We start from the raw sequence: 25,888 nt of genomic DNA, 5'->3' as shown, positions 1-25,888 counted from the left end.
AAATGTATTGATTATTTTTTTAAATATTTATTTTGAGAGAGAGAGTGTGTGTGAGCATGAGTGGGGGAGGGGCAGAGAGCAAGGGAGAGAGAATCTCAAGCGGGGTCTGAGCTCAGCACAAAGCCCAACTCGGGGCTCAATCCCACTGTGAGATCGCAAGCTGAGCCCAAATCAAGAGTCGGACGCTCAACCAACCGAGCACCCCAAAAATGTGTTGATTATTTATTACATACAAGCCATGACTAAGCTAGACAAGGTCTCAGCCCTGATCAAGGTTAATTTTTAGCAATGGAAATGGTCAGAGAGAAAAAAGAAGACGGGAAAAGAGGAGCTGGAAAACCCCGATTGAAAACCCATTCTTTGAACGATAAAAACTTGCTGTACAATCCCATCTTCTGAGCTTCCCCACTGTAACTCTGGAAAACAATCTGGACATATATTCAACTTTCGGTAGTAAAACAATAGCATTTGCAAAAATGTAAGGCCATCAAAAATAAAGAGAAAAGCCTTAGGGAAGTGTGAGAATATTATCCTCCTGAAAAAGGAAAAAATCGACATAGTGTAATTTGGTTACGATGGAATATTCTTTCCACTTCCCGTGGCGGATCATGCAGTGCATCAACCATTTATTTATTTTTTTTTTTTTTAAATTTTTTTTTTTCAACGTTTATTTATTTTTGGGACAGAGAGAGACAGAGCATGAACGGGGGAGGGGCAGAGAGAGAGGGAGACACAGAATCGGAAACAGGCTCCAGGCTCTGAGCCATCAGCCCAGAGCCTGACGCGGGGCTCGAACTCACGGACTGCGAGATCGTGACCTGGCTGAAGTCGGACGCTTAACCGACTGCGCCACCCAGGCGCCCCAGTGCATCAACCATTTAAATTACTCTCCAGATTGGACCCTGACTTTAGGATTTATAAAGGAAGTTTTTCAAAAGAGGTCACTGCCTAAACAATTCCTTTAATTAACAGTCAGAGGACTTACTCTAATGATGGTGCCAAACTTTCTTCATGAAGACTGAGATGGCACCTCACTCCCTCAGTCTCCATCACTCAATAGGGTAAGAAGATCAAATGAATTTTTAAATGCAGATTTTTGGATTATACAGTTCTTTTTTGTCTTCTGGAAAATGATTACTAGACCTAATCAAGATTCCTCTGTGTATCATTAGCTAATTTTAGCTTCCTCCTTTTTTATTTTTTATTTTTTTTACAGTGACTTTGGGAGAGCCCAGTTTGACGTCCTCTGTGGATTTCATGTTTTTCTGTTCAAGCCTTGAGGGAAGCTAAATGAAGAAGTAGGAAAATAGTAATTAAAAGTGATCAGGACAAGAAGTTTTGGTGCTATGGAATGTGGACCCAATTCTCCCGGTCACAACCCAAACCAAGCAGCAGTTTTTGGTTTTGATTATAGCTTTACTTGCTATTTTAATAAACATGAACGAGTATTCAAACTTTTAATATCCTGCTGCTTAACTATTTCCAAAGAGACATCCAGCTCTTTTAAACAGCCTTTGTTTTAAAATTTTAATTTGTTTGGCTCAGTCTCACCTTAGAAAGTTGTAGCGTCATGGTAAACTCTTTTATAAGTTGATTTCCAGAATCACAGGCAATTTTTTTTTCTCCCCTCCCAAGTAAGTGTTTCCTCATGTGCCAAAATTGTTGGTGCTGACAGCTTTTTTGCCTTGTTTTATCTGGTTCCCACAGTTAAGTATGAGAGGCAAACACAAGAATGTGCGCAGTGTTGACTGGACGCATCACTACTACGGCGATACTTACAACTCCTCTAGGAAGCGGAGACTGTGCAGGGGACTCGGGGGCAGTTGACTGATGTTGTTCATACTGAGGTCTCTGGAGAGGAAAACAGACAGCATGTGAGGAGCGGTGTCCACACAAGGAATGCCACCACAAGGAAATCCGGCTGCTCAGTTCACACGTTTTCAAGCAATACGGCCAAACTCATTTTTTTGCTCGACAAATGAATCGCTATTTTGCATCTGAAATATATTCCTGCCCTACCACCGCCCCTGCCCCAGACCACCTTGGTCTCTCTATCAAATTAGAGATCCTAGGAGGAGCTTATGTGAATTCAAAATGATTTAGGCCATTCTTGGGCCTGGTTGCAATACTTCATGTTTAAAATTACGTGAGTAGGACAGCAAAGGAAACAGACATAACTCAACCCTAGACATAACCCAACCTCATGACTTGCTTTGAATTTGGTGACAAAGAGAAATGTCTTCACCATGCAACTCTGGAAGTCCTGCTTCTGTGGGGCTATAAGCACCTTGTAAAAACAAATGTTTTGATTCAAAGAAACTTAAAAAAACAAAACAAGACAAAAAGCCTATTCCCTCCTTCTAACATGTTCCCTTTGCAGGTTCTCAGATTGCATTAAATAAGTGAAATGAACCATAAAACAAGGGTGTAATGTGATCCTGCTCTGGAGCACACTTCCTGCTGGGCTTGCACGGTAGTTCCTGGCACAGGAAACAACAAGCCACTTTGGGCAGAACTCAATCGATTTTTGTTTTAAGGGAAACTCCGTGTAATTAGATTTCATTCTGTTTTTACGTTTCTATTTCTTTACTGTCTCCCACATAACTCTACAGCACCACTGATATACGCCGTCTGTATCTGACAGGACAAAAGACCGAGTGCTGGACAGATTGTCATCGAGACCAACTAAGACTTTATATACCAGTCAGTTACAGGTTGACTTTAAAAATGACCCATTGGTCAAACCTGAAGATTCAGATTATATTCAGAATTCATCATAATCTCAGATCAGGTGTATGTACTTAAAATTTACCTCTAGAGGAGACAATGAGCTTCTTTTTATTTGGTATTTTAAAAATTGATTTAATTGGCATATGACATTGTATTAATTTTAGGTGTGCAACATAACGATTTGATATACGTATATGTTGCAAAATGGTAACCACAATAAATTTAGTTAACATCCATCACCGCACATAGCGAGAACTTTTTTTTTCTTATTATGAGAACTTTTAAGATTTACTCTTTTAGCAACTTTCAAATAAAAAATATGGTGTTGTTAACTATATTTGCCCTGCTGTACATTATTACATCCCCAGCACTTACTTATTTTAGAATTGGGAGTTTGTATCTTTTTTTTTTCTTTTTTTACGTTTATTTATTTTTGGGAGAGAGACAGAGCGTGAGCAAGGCAGGGGCAGAGAGAGACACACACACATAGAATAGAAAACAGGCTCCACACTCTGAGCTGTCAGCACAGAGCCCCACGCGGGGCTCGAACTCAGGGACCGTGAGATCCTGACCTGAGCCGCTTAACCAACTGAGCCACCCAGGCACCCCTGGAATTTGTATCTTTTGACCACCTTTACCCATTTCACCCACGAGCTTTTAAAAATATCCTTCTTATTTAAGTGGCCACACCCATAGCGCCTAACCAGTTGATGTCAGTATGGATTGCTTGGTTCCTTTATCAAATATTAACTTTTAATCATTGATGGTATGAATTGAGGGACTGATCATTTACTCTTTACAAAGTCACTAGTATGTACAGGTAGATAAAATATTCAGTTACATGTTTTAGAGTATGGTAAAAAAACAATGATAACTTTTAGTGTCTGCTACTGAACAATTATATAGCTGAGTAAAATGCTATTTTCTCGAGCTAAAAGTAAACAATTCCGGGGCGCCTGAATGGCTCAGTTGGTTAAGCGTCCGACGTTGGCTCAGGTCATGATCTCACGGTTCCTGAGTTGGAGCCCCCTGTTGGGCTCTGTGCTGACAGCTCAGAGCCTGGAGCCTGCTTTGGATTCTGTGCTTCCCTCTCTCTGCCCCTCCCCGACTCATGCTCTGTCTCAAAAATAAATAAACATTTAAAAAAATGTAAGGGGTGCCAGGGTGGCTCAGTCTGTTGAGCGTCTGGCTTTGGCTCAGGTCAACGGTCTCACGGTTTGTGAGTTCGAGCTCCGCTTTGGGTTCTGTGCTGACAGCTCAGAACCTGGAGACTATTTCGGATTCTGTGTCTCCCTCTCTGCTCCTCCCCTGCTCGTGCTCTGTCTCTCTCTCTCTCAAAAATAAATAAACATTAAAAAAAAAGTTGTTTAAAAAAATTTAAAAAACCTAAACAATGCCAAAAATATTCACTAAAAAATTTGTATTTCCATATATTAAACATCTGGATTTTTTTCTGGCATCATCTAGATAATAGTGCCAAATGATTGATTAGCAGTTTAAATTTGTGGTGCAGATACTTCTCTGAAGCAGCAAAGTTTAGTTCACTGAACAGACATGTGTTAAACTAATCAATGAGGTTTCTGAATTCCTCACAGGGACCATGTAATTTCTGCGATGACTTGATATTTCTCAGGTATTCACTCATTTCTAATTGATATCTCACTTATTTCCTAAAAGAATCAAGGTGGTTTGTTTTAGGAGCATGTTTATTAGCAGCCCGGATTAAACCAGTTTCATCAAGACAACTGGTATGGGTAACTTCCCTCTGCGCTTATGTTTTTCTGTGTGATGTGCAAATCAGTTTGGGATAAACATCTATCTTGTCCATATGCAGAAAGCTCTAAATAGAACAAGGAAATTTACATATTTAGGAGATTCAAAAACACTCCACATTATTTTAATATTTATTATCCTATTTCAGGCTCCTGGAAGTGAAGCTTGTATAAGCTTTCACTCTCAGGGTCCCCCACCAGAACTCTTTTTATGGCAGAACAGCAGAAAGAGTGCAAGCACTGTCAGGGTATAGGGTCTTGGGTTTGAATCTGGCCCTCCCCATTCACTAGCTGCATGATCTTGGGAGAATTGATCTCCCTGTGGCAGACTTCCTTGTATTTAAACTAGGAAACTAAACTACATTAATAGTGTGAGACCCTACGCTAGCTGCTTCCAATCAAAAGAGGGTGACTTAATTTACTTCTTAAAAAGAAGAGTATCTCCTTTTCCCAAAAGGAATGAAGAATAACTTCTTGGTGTTACCCAATGTTGGAGTTCCACTTAGAAAATGAGCAAATACTGCTAAACCAGTCCTTTACCACCTGTTTTCTAATAAGGCTATTTTTTTTTTTTTTTTAAATTTTTTTTTTCAACATTTATTTATTTTTGGGACAGAGAGAGACAGAGCATGAGCGGGGGAGGGGCAGAGAGAGAGGGAGACACAGAATTGGAAACAGGCTCCAGGCTCTGAGCCATCAGCCCAGGGCCCGACGCGGGGCTCGAACTCACGGACCGCGAGATCGTGACCTGGCTGAAGTCGGACGCTTAACCGACTGCGCCACCCAGGCGCCCCTAAGGCTATTTTCTTTTAAAGAGTTTCTAAGCAATGCATATAAGCCTATAGAAGAAAACAGCCTTGAATATCAACAATCTAAGGTAAAATGAAATAGGCCTTTAAAATATAAATTCAAAGTGGGTAAGGTAAAAAGGAACTTGTCTGCATTTACTTTTTTCATTCTGTAATCATCTTTGCAGTGATGGTCAAATGGAATAGTGGTCCTCTAGCTCAGTGCTTCCCAAACTATCCATGGTGAAAGACCAATTATTTATTTTTTTTAGATTTAAATTTTAGTTAACATACAGTGCAATATTGGTTTCTGGAGTAGAATTCAGTGATTCATCACGTACATACAATACCCCAGTGCTCATCACAAGTGCCCTCTTTAATACCCATCACCCATCTAGAAAATTTTGAATTTGCTGTGGATCTATAATTTTTAAAAAGACATAATAAAATTAATTACTAGAAAAGGGAAACAAAAAAACCCTAAAATGCACAAAATAGGAGACTCAGTATTTTGCTATGGGATTCAACATAGATTATTCAATTACTATAAAAGTTTGTAAACCTTTACTCTCAAATTCTTATCTGCTGTGGATCAGTAAAAAGACAGTCAAGTTCTGGGAAGGTTAGGACCACTCTTTAATCAACAATGCCCTTCGTGCCTTCATGTCAATTTTTAGTTAAAAATGACAGAATGAGAACAACATTAAACCTCTGTACAAAAATACTCCGTTTCTTACTTAAATTATTTTTAAACTTTTTTTTTTTTTTCGTATTTGGTCTTTCTGACACCTGGAACACATATAACCTTAGCAGCAAATGAGGTGGTCTTAAAACAATTTCTAAACCTGTATGTTATTTACTTTTTAAACGATTATTTTAAAAAGAGGCCGCATTTCGCACCTCGTTTTGTCTATGATTCAGTTTCCTAACATTTGTGAAACAATGTAATGGATTTCTTTAATTTTTTCATCTTTTGCCAAGATGTTGGAATTAATTTTGAAAAAGTGGTCACTATGGACAAAGATTTCATAAGATGTGGAGGAGTCATTGTGACAAGATGGTCAAATATGTTCAACCATTTTGCCCTGTCTCTGACCCTGCTCTTGTCGATGCTGTGTTAATGCCCGTGTCTGGAAATCTAGAGCAGGGTTACAGGAAAGAGCCTCTTCTTGGCACTGAAGCAACAGAACAAGGTGAATGGCTTGCAAGCAGAGCTTGGCCTGAAGTTCAGCCCCACGGGAGGAGTCCCTGTGCGGGGCACAACCTGCATAGCTGTGGTCATCGGGGGCTCCTCAATCTGAGAACTTCTGCTGGCTCCAGGTTTCTTAAAGGAATGAATGCCTAAACTATTTTGGCTCTTCACAATCTGGCTTAATGTATGTTTCCATCTTGATTCTATGTCACTTTCCTCTATGCACTTTCCTCTACACTGAAAGTCTTGCTGTTCCCCTTTGCATCTGTCTTTACACATGTGATTCTCTTTCCCTAGAACACATTAGCCTCTCGATTTCCAAATTCCTGCTCCTGTAATTCCCCACCCCCCTTGCCCCCATTTAAGATCTAGCTTAACATACCCTTGTGTTTCTGACACAGTGTTTTATCTTTCCAGCTTAGATCACACATTGGTCACTTGGATCGCCACCTCACCAACACCCTCAACTCCCTGGTCCGTTGTCTTTTGTTTCTTTCTCCTGGAAAAATTCCAGCTCAGGGAAAACACCATAATTCATTTTTTCTGTTACTATCTCAGGGTACTGAGTGCTACTAGAAAAGAGTAACTCACAAATGTGCAGATTAGTGACTATAAATTCATGGTCTTTGTGGGTTCTCAACACTGCTGCACAATCCTGTTATTTGTGATTGCTCAATTTACTCCCACGGGGACTGTGGCCAATCCTTACCACTTGCCTCAAACCTCTTCATCAACAGTGACTCCTGTCATGGGACACCTTCCCTCTTACTTCATGGAAACAACTGCAATTCTTTAGACCACCAAACATGAAATAAACCAAATTCTTGTTCTTTTTTTGTCCCCTGCTTACTATGCCCATACTTTTCTCCTTGCTTCGCCTTGCTTATGGGTCTCATCCCCTCTAGGATGCTATAGCACTTTACTCCATGAATAATTCCTTCTTCTTCCTCTATTTTTCACTGATTCTTCTTACTTTCAATATATAAACATAGTCAAGTCATTTCCACTATGAAAGCAGATGGGAAACAGGATCTTTCAATATCATGTCTTCCTTTACCTGCTGCCCAATCTTTCTCATTCCCTTTAGGGTTGTTTACAGCCTAGAATTACAGTCTCCACTTCCCATTCCCTTTCCAACCCACAACACAGGGACTTCCATCCCTACACTCCAATGAAATTGCTCTTGCCAAAGAAATAGTGACCTCCATATTGTCAACTTTAATGAACACATGACTTACTGGGCCTCTCTCCTGCATTAGATTTGCTCTTTCTGGAAACTCTATACTCCATTGGTTTCCAAGCCATCATTCTCTCAGGATTCTTTCCATACTTTCTACTTTATAAACTCCTTTGTGGGATTTTATTCTATTTATCCCTTAAATGTCAGTGTTCTCTGGAGTTCTTCCCTGGCCTAGTGCTCTTCAGTCTCTGCCCTTTCTTCTTGGAGACTGTTACTTTCATGGATTTAAGTATCTCTTAGATGCCCATAACTCCCCACATACATATTCCTAGTCTTAATCTCTGTCTCCTAGATTTCAGAATCGTATATCTAATTTCCTTCTGCATATGTCCACTTAGCCATCTTGCAGGAATGCATCATGTCCCCAATAGAAATAATTATTTTTATTCCAAACTCGTTTCTTTTTCTGTAGTGCCGGTTTCTAGCTAGTGTCATCACCATCTTCCTGTCAAAAGAGCCCAACTCTTAGATACTATTCAAGCCTTCTTCTGTTTTATCATCTTCTCTACCTATCTCTTCTCCTCGGTCTTTACTCTTTCCTGCTGTAGGTGCTCACCATCTCTGCCCCAGTCATCTGAAATCACCTCCGAACTCCGTGGCTGTCTGCTATCAGTCTTATCCCTTCAGGCCCACCTTCTCATGGTTAGAGAGATCCATCCAAAAATGCAGAACTGGCCAAATCACCACCCTACCTAAAACCTTTCAATTACTATCATTTTCCAAATGAAAGCCACATGTGTTAGCATTGCATACAAGCTCCGTTGGGCAGCACACCAACTCTTTACCACTCTGGCATATTGTATTGCATTGTATTGAAGTGATATGTTCACATGTTTTATATGTTTATATGTCTATCTCCCACAGGAGGCTGTGACTTTTCACAGTCAGTAGCTGTTTTCTTTTTTTTTCTTCTTCTTTTCATTATGGTACTTCCAGCGTCTAGCAGAGCCTTGCCATATAGAAGATGCACAGTGAACGCTGAATTGAAATCTCTTCTACTGCAGCCTTCCCGTAAGTGAGCAAATGATCTTACCCGATCCGTTTTGTTTTTTTTTTTTTAAATCACGTTTCTCATCAAATGGCTACGTTGCTTTTAAGTGTGAGGTGTACAGCAGTTTGAAACCCTTTCGGGAACAAAACCCACTTTGTGTGTGCCCACCTGCCACAATAGGTTTTGCTCAGAACTAGTGTGAGGTTTTCTCTCTTCCGTCAGTCTTACTTGCCTTCTGTCCTAGAGATTCCTCAAAAACTCTCGTCCATTGAAAGTTCCCTTTCTACCACCGCACTCAAGTACCTTTCCACTGCTGCTGTTGCTTCCCCTTCCCCTCCTACTCCTTTTTCTTCCTCCTCTCCTTTCTACTTTTCCTTTCCTTCTCTTTCTCCTGCTAAAATATCTTTCCTGTCATTTCCACGGCTTTGTTATGGGAGGAATGGTTACATTGGGTACTTAGTCCGCCATCTCAAAATCCAGCTGTGCTGTTTGTATTTGAGCCTTGGTACATGAATCGGTGAACAAAGAGGCCATTCCTTATAGTGTGACTATTAAAAAAATTAAGAAAACAACTCCCCAGAATGGTTCTTTAATCTCTGCCGCTGTTGAAGACAAATATTTTCTTCTTTAGCAGCACAGTGCAATTCCTATTTCTTCTAAGTACAAGCATTTTCAATTTGTCTTGGGAGATCCAGCACCATTTAGCCCTCTGCCAGATACCTTTGTTAACAATGGATCCAGGCTGGAGCCATTCCAGCACTTTTTAATTGATCACTTTTCAAATATGCTTCTAGAGATAAGACCTTCTGTGAACTTCAAAAGGAAAGGTGCAGGCTTGAGTAGCATTTTATGATAGTATGAATAATGTTATTTCCAGGTACTTTCTCATGTTATTAACTCCAAAACAACGTATCTTTGAAAAACATTTTTGATTGAAGTGTAACATACATGGGAGAATGAACAAATCTTAACTGTCCAGCCCAGTGAATTTCCGGCGTGAACATACCTTCACAAATCAGCACTAGTCCCAAAATAGAATGCTGCCATTGCCTCAGAAGCTCCCTCATGTTCCCTTCCCCCCACTTCTCCACAAAGGGAACCAGTCTGCTGACTTCCAACACTTTATATTAGTTTTGCTCGGTTTTGATCTTTCTATAAATGGAATCCTAGAGTGCATAGTTTCTTTTTTTTTTAGAGCAATTTTAGGTTCACAGCACAAGTAAAAGGAAGCCGTAGAGATTTCCCATACAGCTCTTGCCCCCACACATGCATGTTCTCTCCCATTATCAACGTCCTCCACCAGAGTGGTACGATTTGGTACAACTGATGAACCTACTGATGCTTCATGATCACCCAAACCCCGCAGTTTACATTAGAGTTTACTCCTGGTGTTGTTCATTCCATGAATTTGGACTAATGTATAATGACACGTATCCACTGTTAATTATAGTATCATCCAGAGTATTTTGCATCTTCTGGAATGTTTTGAGGTTGAAACCATACAGTATGTAACCTTTTCAGACTGGCTTCTTTCACTTAGTAATACAGAGCAGAGTTTTGTGTGTGTGTGTTTTTCTAGCTTCTTTCACTCGTTACGTTTATGAGATTTATCCATGTGTTGCATGTAGCAATAGTTTATTCCCCTCAATCCAATATAGTATCTCGTTTTATTATTACACCACAATGTATTTATCCAGTGACCTGCTGAAGGACATTTGGGTCAGTTTGTGTCTATGATGAGTAACGTTGCTATAAACATTCTTAAATATGTCTTTTGTTGAGCATATATATGTGGGCATTTCTGCCGAGTATATGTCTAGGAGTGGAATTGCCGGGTCCTGGTGTATGCATATATTCGTTCAGTTTAACAGATCCTGCCAAGCAGTTTTCAAAAGTGATTATGTTGAGTCACACTTCCACCAGCAAGGTGTGAGAATTCTAATTGTTTCACACCTGTTTTCCCTCTGTCTTCACCAAAACTGGTATTATTTCTCTATTAAATTTTAGTTTCACTAAATGTACAATGGTATTTCATTGTGGCCTTAATTTGCATTTCCCTCATGTCTAGAAGAACTGAATATCTTTTCATAGAATTTTTGCCATCAGGATATACTTTTTTGCAACGTGCTGGAAAAATATTTTATTTTACTTGATGACCTTTAAGTTAAAAGCAAAGCTTACAGGTTGTAAGTGAAGCAATTCATTTATATGTAAATAAAGAGCTAATAATCTCTTCATTTCTCTTCTAATATTATTATTTTTCCTGAGGTTTCAAAGATATTCTTTGAAATAGTTGGTAATGTAATAATTAGGAGCCTGTATTCTGGAGCTATCGTGCTTTAGTTCAAATCCTGGCTTTGTTATTTCTAAGCTCAATAAGCTTGAACAAGTTATTTAACATCTCTGTGTGTCAGTTACCTAATCTGTGAAATGGAGATAATAATAGTATCTGCTTTATAGAATTGTTGTGAGAAATAATTGAACTAATATGTATAAAGTACTTAAGTAGTACCTGGCAAGTACTACTTGCCCTGCAGAGTTTGCTATCATTATTACAACATAGAATCTCTTAGTGTATTTACAAATTAAAACTCTTACCTGTACAGATGTATCAGGAGTAGAGAAATGTTAGCTTGTTGATATTTGGTTACCATGAAAAATCTTTTAAAAATCACAGTATAATTTTAAAAATGTTTAGAGATACCTGGTTTATGTACGACGAGTCCTTTTGCTTTATTAATTTTTTACCGGATGCTTTGAAAAGACAGAGGCTCAAAATAAAGCTCATTTGAAAAATTTTACATTGTCGTCCTAATCTAATAGAAATAGCTAATGTGACTGGGTAGTCAAGCACATTATTTATATTATGTGCATAACAAGAGAAGAGATCGATGTAGTTATCTGTGGGCGGGTCACTTATCTAAAAACCGCATGTACTCTGAACACACACCAAACAGAGAAATAAGCACGCAGACAACAAAACAAAACCAAAACAAATAGACGAAGAAAAAAAAATTATGACAGCAAGCCAAAAACCCTTTTACAACTGTCAGAATTAGAAGCCCACAACATCAGTCATGAATGTTTATGTACCTGTCTCAGAGGCAAAGGTCTCAGTCAGAAGGGAAGTGTTCCTTATTTGGGCACGCTTGGTGGGTTTTGTTTTGTTTTGAAATCTGCAGCAAATTACCAGTGGGAAGCAAATGCAACGAGGTGGGCAATGATGTGGGAAACCAGTTTTAAGAAGTCAAATGTCGTCGTCGTCATCATCATCATTGTTATCACACAGGTCTTTGATCATTGAATGTAGTAGCTCTAGATACAGCATTTCAAAAGCTTTCAACCAACTTGGAACCAATTTTTTTCCCCTCCAAAATAGTGTAGCGTCTCATATATTCTAAAGGACTGTACAATCACCAAAAATCACCACAAAAGTTACTTTCACATCTAGAAATACCCTAAGATTCTATCTCTTCTGCTTTTTTCTATTCTCTGGGAACAATTTCTAGCCTTGAGCTTGCAGCTGTATTACAGATCTTTGTTTCTAAAAGCTTTATTTCTGAACTTCTCCATGTGGTTAATCAACCAGTCACCTAAAACGCAACACATTTCAAACTGAATTCATAGTTTTCTCTCTTTTCCCCAAACCAGCTTTCCCTTTTGTGTTTTCTCATATTGAATAGTGCATCGTGGTTCTTTCAAGCAACCATTCGAGAAACCTCAGGTTTGTTTGTTTATTGATTGGTTGATTTTACATCACCCTATCTATCATTCATCCCCCACTTTCTAAATGGTCATTAGCCCTATTTGTTATAAAACTTATCTGTGCCAAAAAGTGATAAGTAACATCGCTCTCTCTCTCTCTCTCTGTCTCTCTCTCTCTCTCTCTCACACACACACACACACACACACACACACACTTTAGTGAATCTTCAGATAACAACTCATTTTATATATGAAGAAACAGTCACACAGAATAGCTTGTAAGTGGCAGAGCCAGGGTCTGAACCTGGCCCATGTGACTCTAAAGCTTGTGGGATCAGCCTTTTGCTGCTACGCTGTATACTGGAATCTGTGATCTAATTCCTGCCATAGCTTAGGTTCAGGTCCTAATACTTGCTTGACCTTTTTGACTCTTCAGAAGTACCGCATATGTAACAAAGTGCCTCAGGGAAAGTTTCCTCTCCACTGTTCACACCTTTATGTGGCATCTCTGGTTGCTTTTACCTCTTGGCCAGCTCCTTGGAGTGACTATTCAGAACACCTCTCTGGACCATCGACTCTGCTTCAACTTAGCCTTTGGATATCATCTTTCGGGTCCTTCTTGGCTCCATGGTATGCAACACCTGGTCCATTTCTCTCCCAGCCCCAGATTTCCGAATACCAGTCAAAACCCCAGGCCTTTCACTTATCTGGGAAGAGAGGTCAAGCAATTGCAATGGGATATTAATGGTCCTCTCTGCCTTCATTCTTTCTCCCTTCCCAGTCCATCAGGAGTTATCTTAATTTTTTTTCCCCTGAAGGATAAAGGAGCTAATATTTTATATTGTGCTTCCTTTTTTCTTATTTAAATGTAGTTTTAAAATGTTTATTTATTTTTGAGAGAGAGAAAGAGAGAGAGAGTTGAGCGGGGCAGGAGCAGAGAGAAAGGGAGACACAGAATCCATGCAGATTCTGTCAGCACAGAGCCCGATGTGGGGTTTGAACTCACAAGCCGTGAGACCATGACCTGAGCCGAAGTCAGACGTCTAACCGACTGGGCCACCCAGGTGCCCCTGTGCTTCCTTTTTTTTTCTTTTAACGATAACTCCATTTATTTGTCTAAACAGTTTACAAAGCTTATTCATGCCACAAATTGGTTTCTGTGTAAGATATTTGAACATGGATAAATCCTAGTTAAGATTGTGCTGTAATTCACAATAGTCATGTTCACATGAGTAATATATTCTATTTTTCTTTACATTTAGAAAAAAATCAAACAACTGACTTGGGAACTAGAACAGGGTTTCTCTATCTTGACACTATTGACATTTGGGGCTTGATGATTCTTTTTGCTGTGGGGGGGCTTTCCCATGCATTGTAAGGTGTTGAGCAGCATCTCTGCCATACCCCTGAGATGCCAGGAGCACCTCCACTCCTATCAAACCCGAGTTGTAACAACCAAGAACTTGTATAGACTGTTATGACTTGAATTATACTCTGCCCTTCCACACCTCCATTTGTATACTGCTCTAATGTTAGGTAACTCAGAATGTGATTGACTTGAAGATACAGTTAAAAATTTTTTTTAAATATTTATGAATTTTTGAGAGACAGAGAGAGCTCAAGCAGAGGAGGAGAAGAGAGAGAGGGAGACAGAATCTGAAGCAGGCTCAGACTCTGAGCTGTCAGCATAGAACCTGATGTGGGACTTGAACCCACAAACCATGAGATCATGACCTGAGCTGAAGTCAGAGGCTTAACCAACTGAGCCACCCAGGTGCCCGAAGACACAGTCTTTACAGAAGCATTAAAATGAGGTCATTAGGGTGGATCTTATTCTGATATGACTAGTGTCCTTATGAGAGGAGGAAATTTGGACATAGGGACAGAGGGAAGAAGACCATGTGAAGACAGAGGGAGAAGACAGCCAACTACGAGCCAAAGAGAGAGGCCTCAGAAGAAAACAGCGCTTCCAACACCCTGATCTTGGATTTTCCAGCCTCCAGAACTGTGAGAAAAATGCATTTCTGTTGTTTAAGCCACCCAGTCAGTGGTACTTTGTTATGGCAGACCTAAAAAACTAATGTACAGCAGACATAGCCAAAAAAATGTTTCTTAGGGTCAAATCGTCCATGGTTGAGAATCACTGAACTAGCACACATGAATTATACATAGGAAACTGTTATATTTACCTTTTGCGATGACAGAAAAAGTAAGTTTCTAATGACTTTTTTCTTCAAAAGAGGAAATTTAGAAAAACCTTCCCACCCTACACCTCTTTCACACCATAAATCCCTTTTAGCAGATAATTTCATTACTTAATTATTGGACAACAAAAATATACAAGAAAAAGTAGAGTAAAAGGCTATAATAGATAGATAGATAGATAGATAGTTCCAAGGCAATGTTTCAAAGAAAGCTTTTCAAAAGCTTTCATTAAAGGCACTAGATCTATTTTATTTCACCCAAGCAGAAAGTCACATTGTTTTTCCTGCCCTGTGCAGTAAGATGCTGAAATATCTTGCAGTCAGCATGGCATGGCTATGGGATCCTTCCATGCCAACAGGATGAAATCTTTCTCTCCTACCCACATTCTGTCTGATATCCTGGGGCACACACAAAGAATCTGGCTCATTATTTCAAAAGGTGCATCTGATCCATCATCCTCCCCTATCATACGGGTTCAAAAAGCCTTTGTAGGTTGTCCATCATCTTCAAAATGGAGCCTAAGTGCTGTTATCTGCCTGTGGTATGTGGAAAGGAAAATAAGCCAAGGTCTGAAATGATGGTTTGGTCACCACCTTGCTGTTAGACCCCGTCCCTTTTTTTTTTTTTTTTTTTTTGCTTTTTTTTTTTGCTTAACTTCTTAATGTTGTATTGTAACACCTCGGTCGTGCTGCCATGGTGAGGGTTAAATGAGACAATGTAGGTGTGAGCCCTTGGCTCGGTGTCTGGTGCTGAAAGGGCTTTACCGGTTGTGGGTTGAAGTCTCCACCTCTCTAAACCTTTCCAAATACAGATCTTTCTTGAACTATGATAGAGTTACATCCTGATAAACTCATCATAAGCTGAAAATACTATAAGTCAAAATGCATTTAATACCTCTAACTTACCGAACGTCATCGCTTAGCCTAGCCTGACTTAAATGCGCCAGGACACTTCCATCAGCCTATGGTTGAGTGAAATCATCTCACACAAACCTTGTTTTATAACAAAATGTTGACTGTCTCAGGTAAGTTACTGAATACTGTACTGAAAGTGAGAAAAAGAATGGCTGTAAGAGTATGGGGTTTTGACCCTTGTGATCATGGGGCGGACTGGGTTGCCACCACCGCCCAGCATCACGAAGGAGGATCATAGCTCATATTGCCAGCACAGAAAGGAGCATGATTTAAAATCCCAAGTGTGGTTTCTACTAAATGTGTATTGCTTTCCCACCGTAGTAAAGTTGAAAAATCGCTAAGCCCAATCATCGTAAATTGGGGGCCATCTGTCAACTCTATTCCCGTCACACCAGATTGCTTCTTATTCTCCCACTGTGTCCTGAGGTTTTGCTTTTTATTTTTAAAAAAAAATTTTTTTTTTTCAACGTTTATTTATTTTTTTGGGACAAAGAGAGACAGAGCATGAATGGGGGAGGGGCAGAGAGAGAGGGAGACACAGAATCGGAAGCAGGCTCCAGGCTCTGAGCCATCAGCCCAGAGCCCGACGCGGGGCTCGAACTCCCGGACCGCGAGATCGTGACCTGGCTGAAGTCGGACGCCTAACCGACTGCGCCACCCAGGCGCCCCACGGGTTTTGCTTTTTAGATTGACACAGTCTATTTCTTTTTTTTTTTTTTTTTAATTTTTTTTAATGTTTATTTATTTTTGAGAGACAGAGTGTGAGCAGGGAGGGGCAGAGAGAGAGAGAGAGAGAGAGAAAGACACAGAATCTGAAGAGGCTCCAGGCTCTGAGCTGTCAGCACAGAGCCCGACGCTGGGCTTGAACTCACAAGCCGTGAGATCATGACCTGAGCCGAAGTCAGATGCTTAACCGACTGAGCCACCCAGGCGCCCCAACAAACAGTCTATTTCCAGAAAACTATTCAAGGTACAGGATCTGGAGGAATCTCATCCCATGGTTTCCTGCACCCAGGCTTTGCTGGAGTCATACAGACTAGAGAGTGTGCATGTCAAGGGCCTGGCACAAAGTTGGTCCAGGGGAAGCAGCCATTAACTCCTAGTCACCTAGTGCCTAGGTCCCACTAAGTCTTCATTACCTTTTTTTTCCTTTAAGTTTATATTTTGAGAGAAAGAGTGAGCGAGAGAGCACATGATTGGGGGAGGGGCAGAGAGAGAATCCCAAGCCGACTCCTCACCAACAGCGCTGAGCCCGATGTGGGGTTTGAACCCACAAACTGTGAGATCACGACCTAAGCCAAAACCAAGAGTCGGACGCTCAACGACTGAGCCAGCCAGGCGCCCCTCAGTCCTCATTCCTAAGTGTTCTTCCACTTCCTGCTTCGATTCTTGGCACCCTCCACAGATGCTCCACATGGAGGCCAAACTCAGCTTTTCCAAACAGAACTAGATAATTCCCCGGCACTGCCTGAAATCCTCCAATGGACTCCTGTTTGCTCTTAGATTAAACCCAAATGCCTCAGCATGGCCGACAGGCCCTGAACGCCTACCCTTCCATGTTCATCCTGCCTCACTGTCCCCTTGCTCACTGCACTTAGGGCACAGCTGCCACTGTGCGGTTCCCTCTACCTCCCAAGAGCTTTCTCCCTCAGGCTTGTCCTGTCCATTCACCTGCACCCACAATGCTCATCTGCGCCTCACCCTATCACTATCACTTTTTCAGATGTTCCTCTTGGTCTCTCAATCCAGAATAGGTCTTTTTCCACCTTTCCCTGCTCTTCTTCCTGCTTACCCCTGCCCTCCTCCCCTTGTCCCTACCTCCCACCACTATTCTTTTCATTGAGAATAGTTTGTGGTCACATCTTTATTTACTTTCCTGTCTTCCTTTCTTGAATGCCATGAAGGCAGGGTGTGTTAAATCACCAGCTTTTAGCACAGCGTCTGGCACATGCTTGACAATCAATAAATACTCTTGTTGAGTGACTGACCAGCTGAATGAATGCTGCATTCTCTGGCATTAGTCCCTTCCTTTCTTATTTCTGGGAGGATTATTTTTACTAAGTATGTTTTGTGGGTCTCCGAGGAGAGTACAGCAAGCAGATTAAAGAATACCGTGTCTACTTTGTGTTTCCTTTAAACAGTTGGCACAATGTTTTAAAAATAACTTTTAAAAATAACACTACTATAAATGCTAATCTATTTATCAAAAAGATATTAATGAACAATGGATAGGAAAAAATAAAAAAGAACTCAATAAATCTCACTAATTTTTGAATCAGTTCCTAGCCAAGTATGGACAATATAGAAACATGAATGCAGTTTAAACAAATACATAGATTGTATTTTCATTTTGCTATTGAATAATTTCCGAACCTGCGTAGAAAAGTTTGTCCCTAAATTGAATTTTTTTCTCCCACTAAATGGAAGAATCTTTACTATTCTTACCACAGTGATATGGGGAATGTGAATGGAATATTTATAAAGCATATTCTGAGATTCTTTGAAGTGCCTATGAAATACTTGATGAGCTCTTGTTATTTTTGCAATGCTTTTAAGCATTTTAAACTCAAAACAGAGTAGTAAAAACAGAAATACAATTCTCCAAAAGAACAAATGCTACAAGATAGACTCTGAATTGAATCCAACTACCCAAGAGTTTGATTTAAGCATTCCTTTTCTTTAAACTAAAACAACTCTACAGACACTGCATTAGACTACTGCTTGCATGAGAGAGATGAAAGACAAAAATTGTCTTCATGTCAAAGTGGCACTTCCCAATTATGCACTGGCAACAAATTTCTAGCTTCATGTTTGTCTTCATTTCTCTCTGGGACTGAGAGACCAACTCTACAGAGACAATATTCCATTTCAGATAAACTGTTTTCCCACTCAGTTTAACCAAGATCCCCGGACTGAATGCAGTGTCAACGGTTAGAAGAGAGAGATTTTAAAAACTCAGACACTCAACAGTGCAATGATCAAATGCTAAATCAACTTGAGAAGTAGGGAAGACTTCATTTTTGCTACCAATAACATGGTTTATCTGTCATAAAGTCAATTGCCTGCTTTCCCTAAACATTTGCTATGGAACATTCATTTATATGCTTCCAGTGCCTCAAGAGCCAGTAAGTCACCGATGAACTTTTAAAAACAACCAAAGGCATAACCATTTGTTGTTATTGGTGAATGAGTTACAAAGCTTAAGAAAATGTAAAGGTAAGTATAACATTTGCAGTCTTTTAGACCAAGTATGACTACATATATAATTAGAGATTCAAAATGTCCATATAAGCTACCTCAAAGATATAATTATTAACTGAGAGAAGAAAGAAGAGAAGAAAATGGGGAAACCTCAAAAGGGAAAAGCCATGGTTGTATTTTTACAATAAATCTTGTTAAAGGAACTGAGCCACATGTGGGAGTTCAACAAGTGCAATTGATGACTAAGCTAAACAAGCAACAAAGACAAGGGAGATGTACCAACTATATGGAAGGGAGTTTACAAATCTTCCCACAAATTCAACAGTAAGAAAGAGAGCTCTATCATGGAGACTTACCATTAGTTGTCACATTGTCAGTTCCAGCTGGCTTGGAGTTAGGGCGTGCACAAGCTGTGTGGCTTTACATGATAGTCTTACATACTATGACCCTGGTAGTTCAGTGTCAAGGAGGGGTCATCATTAAAGAGAAAAATTCCCAGGGCAGCCAGTGGAATAATGTATTGGTGACAAGATAAAAATTTTATTCATTGATACAATACTGTGTGGTTTTAATTGTGTTTTACGACTATGAAACTTCTAATTTTTTTATTTTACTTTGAATTAAAATTAAATTTGTTGTAATTTATAATTCAAAAAAAATAAAAAAATTGAGAATTAAATGTAAATTTCATATTAGGTCAAAGTGATTGTATATTTGCACTATATACATATGCATTATAATATATTACATTATCTATTATATATATATATATATATATATATATATATAATTTAAGCAACTACAAGCCTTATAATAAAAAAAATACAAAAAAACCCCAAAGTCTCCAGGCCCCTTCCATCCCTGATTCCCACTTTCTAGAGGCAACCATTTGTACCTCTTAGTCCAGAGTCTCTCAGTGCTCACTCTTTTTAGACTGTAACTTTCCAGTCTTCCACCAGAGTCATTGTTTGTACTGGAAGTTTGGGTGGTGAGGAAACAGTTGTCTGATTTTGTGAGCTAAGGGACATGTTTAGCTTATTAAGACTTTCAGTGAATTTCCCTATTTTTAACATAGCTGGACCTTCAAAAGTGGTCTTTTTTAGGGCTTTATGTAGGAACTGAGTTGCTTCTTGACTAACCCTATGCCATTTCTCTGCTAAGTCATGTCACAAATTTGTTAACGCATCCTATCTATTACCATTTTCTCTTCAGTTCTCTTTGTCTAATTGTAGGTTTATGCTTTTTAAATTACTTTTCTGCCACTTGAGATAACCATATGTTTAATCTAGTATGTGTTTCTGATTTTTTTCTCAATTATTCAATTATTTCAATTATTCACGACAATTATTCAAGTATCTACCTGTTTTGGGTACAATATTTCATTTTTCCACTGTAAGCCAGCCTGATTAAAAATAGCCACAATATATCATTTACAGGGTGTTGCTCCCAGTCACACTTAGGAACTTTCATCTCCAACAGATTTCCTTCCCAAATCATTCTGGAAGTTCCAGCCGGGGATGGAACTCATCCAGTTCCATGGGATGAGTCCTGGGATGACTTATCTCCATTGTAAGAACTAGTGTTTTTGACCACAATATGGTATCTGCTGTTTACCCCTTCTTCTGCCCTGAGTTGCCACAGTGATGTGTCAAGATGCTCCAATGACAATGATCAGTCAGTTGTGCCCTAGACACTCATCCCAGGCATTTTTTACCTGAGACTGAAAAATATCCAGCCCTATTGGTACCACCATCACCAGTGCCACCACCACAGTCAATGTCCTGCTCTTGACCCAAACTTCTCCAGTTAGGCACAGTTTCTTTTCTTTCTTTCTCTCTCTTTTTTTAAGTTTATTATTTATTTTGAGAGAGAAAGGCAGAGAGAGAAAGAGAGAGAGAGAATCCCAAGTAGGCTCCATGCTGTCAGCAAGGAACCCAACAAGAGGCTCAGACTCACGACTGTGAGATCATGACCTGAGCTGAAATCGAGAGTTGGATGCTTAACCAAGCGAGCTGCTCAGGGGCCCCTCGGCACAATGTCTTTTACATACTTCCTAGAAGGTTCCCCTATGTAAATAACCTTGAATCCCAAAGTAGAGATAGCTCGAGTGCAAGTTAAGTAATTTACCCAAAGTCTATAGGCCTCCAAGAACATGACTTTAATTACTACAGGTCCAGAAAGCTGTCAGTACATTCTTCATTAGTTAGGGAGGGCTTGAGATTTCAGCAGTGTTCTTAGTGTCAAAAGAAGAAGAGTAAAGTGGATATTCAAAGGGAGTGGTTGGAGTTCCAACTGGTGGGTTTGGGTAACTGCTGTCTACCTACTGATCTGACTGGCAGACAGTATCCTATTCTTCCCTCATTAATATGTGAGTCCTATCTGACCTGCTCAAAGAGAACAACCCCTTTAAACAGAGGAAACCTGTGTTTCAATCATTGAGATATTGGTGATTTTTCTATCCTATTAGTATCTCCAAGCTAACTCTCAAAGTCCCAAGGTGGGAGTAAAATGACCAAAGAAGAAATGAAATGGACAGAATAAACATCTTCTTTTTCTAAGATTAAAAATGGTAAAAGTTTCTCAGTCTTATGCAATCTAATATAAGACCAATCTCCCCATAGAATCTCTCCCAGATCTTAGCTGGTTAGGAATTAATCTCTTCTGCCACCAAACTCTCAAAGAACTTTCTTTTTACTCATGTCAACAGTGAATCACAGTGTTTCTAATGTCACGGTTCTTGACATCAACATGTAAACTAAGGCTTTGAGAGACGTCCTGGCTAAGATAGAAGGAGTGGTAAAAGGGGAAAAGCATTTCTGGAGGAGAAGGGCATGTGTAGAAGCATCAGGGCATAAGAGAGTCGGCTGTTCTCCAGAAGCTACAAATGGGTCGGCACCGTTGAATGGAAGTGCTTATGTTGTAATATGACTGAACACAAGGCTCGAAGAGTGAGGAGCATTAAGGCAAGAACCAAACCCAGCTGGCCTCACATGCCTTGCACAGGAGCTCAGACCATCCTGGGGGCTCTGAGAATCGCAGCAGGAGTTCAGGCAGAGAAATCATCTTTGGATTTAGTGAATCTGTTGGGTGGTAGCTTTTTTCCTTTTATTTCAAGACTTAAAAAGGGAGTGATGTTTTGTTTTTGGAGTATATTTTACTTTATGCTCTCTCTTGAGAACAAGCATTGAATTTTTTCTCACTTTTGTGCTTATTACATATTAATTTTGAATTAGACACACTAAGAGGTTTAAATTAGAATAGCTCTTCACATGTTCTTTCTTTTGTGGTTGAGCAATCTTTTCTCGATGCATTTTTAGGAGACTTTACATGTCTGCTAGCCTCAGACTGGTTGTAAGAATATTCCAAACCCCACTTGCAATTCCAATTAGTCATAGATCAAAACATTAATGTGGACAGATTAAAGCAGAAGTCCTCATGCTTTATTTCCTAATATCATCTGTCTTTGCTTTGAAAAGCACACCAATGGATTCTTCTGCATCTGTACACCCCAAAGGCAATTTAATCTCCCTTGGCCAACATTAGAGCTTTAAAGTAACTCTATGCTATGATGTATTTTTCCTCCTTTCCCAAGTTTAAGCATTATATAATTCCTTTTTTATCAGCCTCATTCTTGTAGATGGTCAGTTGCCACATTGTTTATAGTTTTTAACATCACCTAAAAGAAACCTTGCAAGCTTAAGGCTAAGCAAATCGAATTTTCTACATATTGTCATGTGAAACTGAACATAGGCAAGGACGTGGTCTAGAATTTATTAACACATGTCGCTTTGTAATATTTTTACTAATCCAGTATTTTCAAAGATTTTGGAAGTAAAGAACACTCACTTATAAACCTTAAATGTTTAAGAGGACTCAAATGTTTACTGAATCTATCTTTGAGTAGATATTCCATACATGTGGGTTTCCCACTTAAATTGAACCTTATACATTAAAGTGTCTAATTTTATTCCAGTGTTAAACTTACATATAGAGAACTTTAAAAAATTTGATTCTATATTTTAATGCCATATTAAACAAATTAAAATTTTTCGTGATTATTCATGGTTGCCATTATAAAAGCACCAGTACCTAGGCTGAAACATCTTTTGAAACTATCGAATGAGGGCCATAGGATCTTGTCTGCATGAAATGATGGCAGATAGGTATTGTTTTACTTTGGGTATCTAATTCAGGAATTCCTTCTCCTTTGCTATTGATTGGATTATCAGTTGATAAATCCTGCAGTCATCAATGAAAAGTGAAAGACTTCTTAGTGTTCAGCTTTTATGTAACTGCTATTTATACTCAACATGCACTCAAAAGCTAAATAATCAGCCTTATCAAGCTTATACATTAAAAAAAAAAAACCAAATAGAATGTGAAACAGAGTCAAAGCCTCCTTTTCAAAAAGGCTTAAGTGTATGGGATTTGTACAGTAATATTCGATGCTCGGAGTCCTATTACATTTCCTGGCTGTTTTTAGAGATGAAATTTGCTACAAGACTGACCTCTGGGAAAATAAGGTGTTACTCATCTGCTCTGTAGGACGCCAACTCTTTTTTTTTTTTTTAATGTTTATTTATTTTTGAGATAGAGAAAGGGTGCAAGCAGAGGAGGGGCAGAGAAGAAAGAAACAGAATCCAAAGAGGCTCCAGGCTCTGAGCTGTCAGCACAGAGCCCGACATGGGGCTCGAACTCACGGATGGCAAGATCATGACCAGAGCTGAGGTCGGACACTCAACCGACTGAGCCACCCAGGTGCCCCCATGCCAACTATTTAATGGTTGCTGACAAACACAAAGTGTATCACTTTGGGGTCTGAAGATATACATAATTGTTTCCTAATTTCACTGAATGTCATACTCTGAAACCGTATTTCAATTTCATTGAATAATAATATTCTGAAAATTAAGGATGACTTAGGTTAACACCCCAAATTTACCCTTCTTTTTTTTAAATCCAATCTTAAAAAAACATTTTTAAATGAATTGAACAGACAGGACAGTGGAAATTAATGAAAACCTTATTCACCTTTCAGTCTCTCTTTCCAAAAACTCAGCTTTTCATATTAATTAATTTAAAATCCATTCATTCATTATTCAACAAATTAGTTACTTAATTTTTAAATACTGAAGTATAAACATTAAAAAAATTAAAAAAAATTTAAAAACTGAAGTATAGTTACATACAATATTATATTAGTTTCAGGTGTAGAACATAGTAAGTCAACATTTATATACATTACAAAATGCATTTAAAGTCCATTCACTCATCATTCAACAAATTAATAATGAACATTTTAAAAAGTGCCTAGTAGGTGTTAGTTTATGAATACGCTATGCAGTTTTCCCACAAGTTATAATTCACTCACTCATTCACTCATTTATTGACCCAACCAATATTTATTGAGAAGTTTCTATGTGTCAGACCCTTGGAAAGTGCTGGGAATGCAAAAACCAGTAAGACATGGACACTGTTAGAATCTTTCAGACTAGACTGCAATCTCTTTGACAGTAGAGATTTAGTGAGAATTAAATACTAAAATATGGTTATGCTCATAAATGAATTGTTTATAACTTCGTGTACGTTGGCTAAAGCTTTGACCTATGGATTCATTGAATACTCATGGAAAGAGAGAGAATTTAATCTGAAGCCCCATAAATTTTGTTCCCAGATGTTCCAAGTGAATTCTGCTATCCACTTAGGATTAGTTTTGCATTGTCCTTTTTGATCATAGGATGTGCTTCATGCAATCAACTTGTGCTGCGGTATGCATATGCCATGTGTAACACATTTTTTGCTACTGACTACAATGATTGAAGTCAGATGTTATAAGCACTATTCCTAATAGTGTCATAATGCTGGTGTTGAGAGAAAAGGCTCACTCATACTCTTCTGGTATAGACCCCCAAGCCTATCCTTTCTGAGGTTATATTTGTTTAACAGCATTCTCGAGCAAAGCCTCTGTCTATTTTCCATTTCAAAAGAATATTTCTTATTGTAAAATCTCAGACAAGACAGGAGGGGCTGTTGTGGCAGTTTAACTTGGGAGATGTGTTTAAATGAGGAAAGCATTGTGGAGCCCATCACATCCTTTGAGACAGTTCTTTCGATGGGCAATTGCCTTATTTGCTGGGTATGTGTATGTGGGTACACTTGCACGTGGGAGGCCCTGGTGCACCAGAAAAGGTCAGTGACCTGAGGGGTTGAATGCCCTCCATTCTCCACTTACAAGGCACAGGAAGTTGAGGAAGTTACCCTCTCTGTGTACTCATTCACTTGTATATAAATTGGGGATAGTAATAGTTATCTCATAGGTATCACAGATTATGTGTATATACGTATGAATTTTATTATGAGTTGTCCATGGTATATACAGGATGGCTTATTAACCACGAATATTATATGTGCTATGGGCATATCCCATTTCTGAAAGAACAAAAGTCCATATTACAAGTATGTTAAAATATGTCATATTTCCCCTCATGATTCAGAATACACTATATAATCTTTTGGCAATAATGATAGCTAATATTTCTTGAGTGCTGTTATTTCACAGGCACTGTGCTAGGCATATTCAGTGTTCATAATGATCCGTTGTGATGGGTACTGTTATTACTTCTGTTTTATGGAAGAGAAACTGAGTCACAGAAAAGCCAAGTACCTTACCGGTGATCACTACCTAGTAAATTGTGGGGGATCTGACAACCTGACTCTGTTTTTAAAAAACAGCTTTATTGAGATATAACTCACACACCATATAACTCACCCATTTAAAGTGAAAATATTTATTGAATAGATACTATATTCCAGACAGTTATGTCAGAGACTTAAAGAAAACTCCTGTCTTCATGGGGTTTACTGAAGAGGAGAGATAAACAATTTAAGAGTTACAAAAGTGATAAATGCTCTAACCAAGATGTAAACGTAAATGTAAATATAAATGGAACCAAGATGTGGGACCTCAATGGAGGAGCACCCTAATGTAGCCAAGGGGGGCATGGAAAGGGTACATAAAATAATGGGGCAGAAAGGCTTTCCTGAGGGGTGCCTTAGTGCCAGAACTGGAAGGATGAGCAGAGATTATCTAAGTGAAGAATGAGGAAGACAATCTGGGCACAGGGACAGCACATGCACCACAAGGGAGCCC

At 39.1% G+C, this 25,888-nt stretch overlaps 1 protein-coding gene across 3 annotated transcripts in view; it reads right to left on the bottom strand.

Moving 5' to 3' along the window:
• Positions 1 to 25,888, bottom strand: part of LGR5 (leucine rich repeat containing G protein-coupled receptor 5) — a 135,734-nt gene that overhangs the window by 72,515 nt on the left and 37,331 nt on the right. For all 3 annotated transcript variants that reach the window (XM_047866956.1, XM_047866957.1, XM_047866958.1), the window contains exon 2: positions 1,780 to 1,851. In XM_047866956.1, coding sequence (XP_047722912.1) covers positions 1,780 to 1,851 — 72 coding nt within the window. The remainder of the gene's footprint in view (positions 1 to 1,779; positions 1,852 to 25,888) is intronic.

The sequence above is a fragment of the Prionailurus viverrinus genome, chromosome B4, assembly GCF_022837055.1.
Source record: "Prionailurus viverrinus isolate Anna chromosome B4, UM_Priviv_1.0, whole genome shotgun sequence".
Classification (NCBI taxonomy): Eukaryota; Metazoa; Chordata; class Mammalia; order Carnivora; family Felidae; genus Prionailurus; species Prionailurus viverrinus.
Note: the sequence above shows the minus strand (reverse complement) of the source record. Positions and strands in the feature narration are given on the sequence as shown.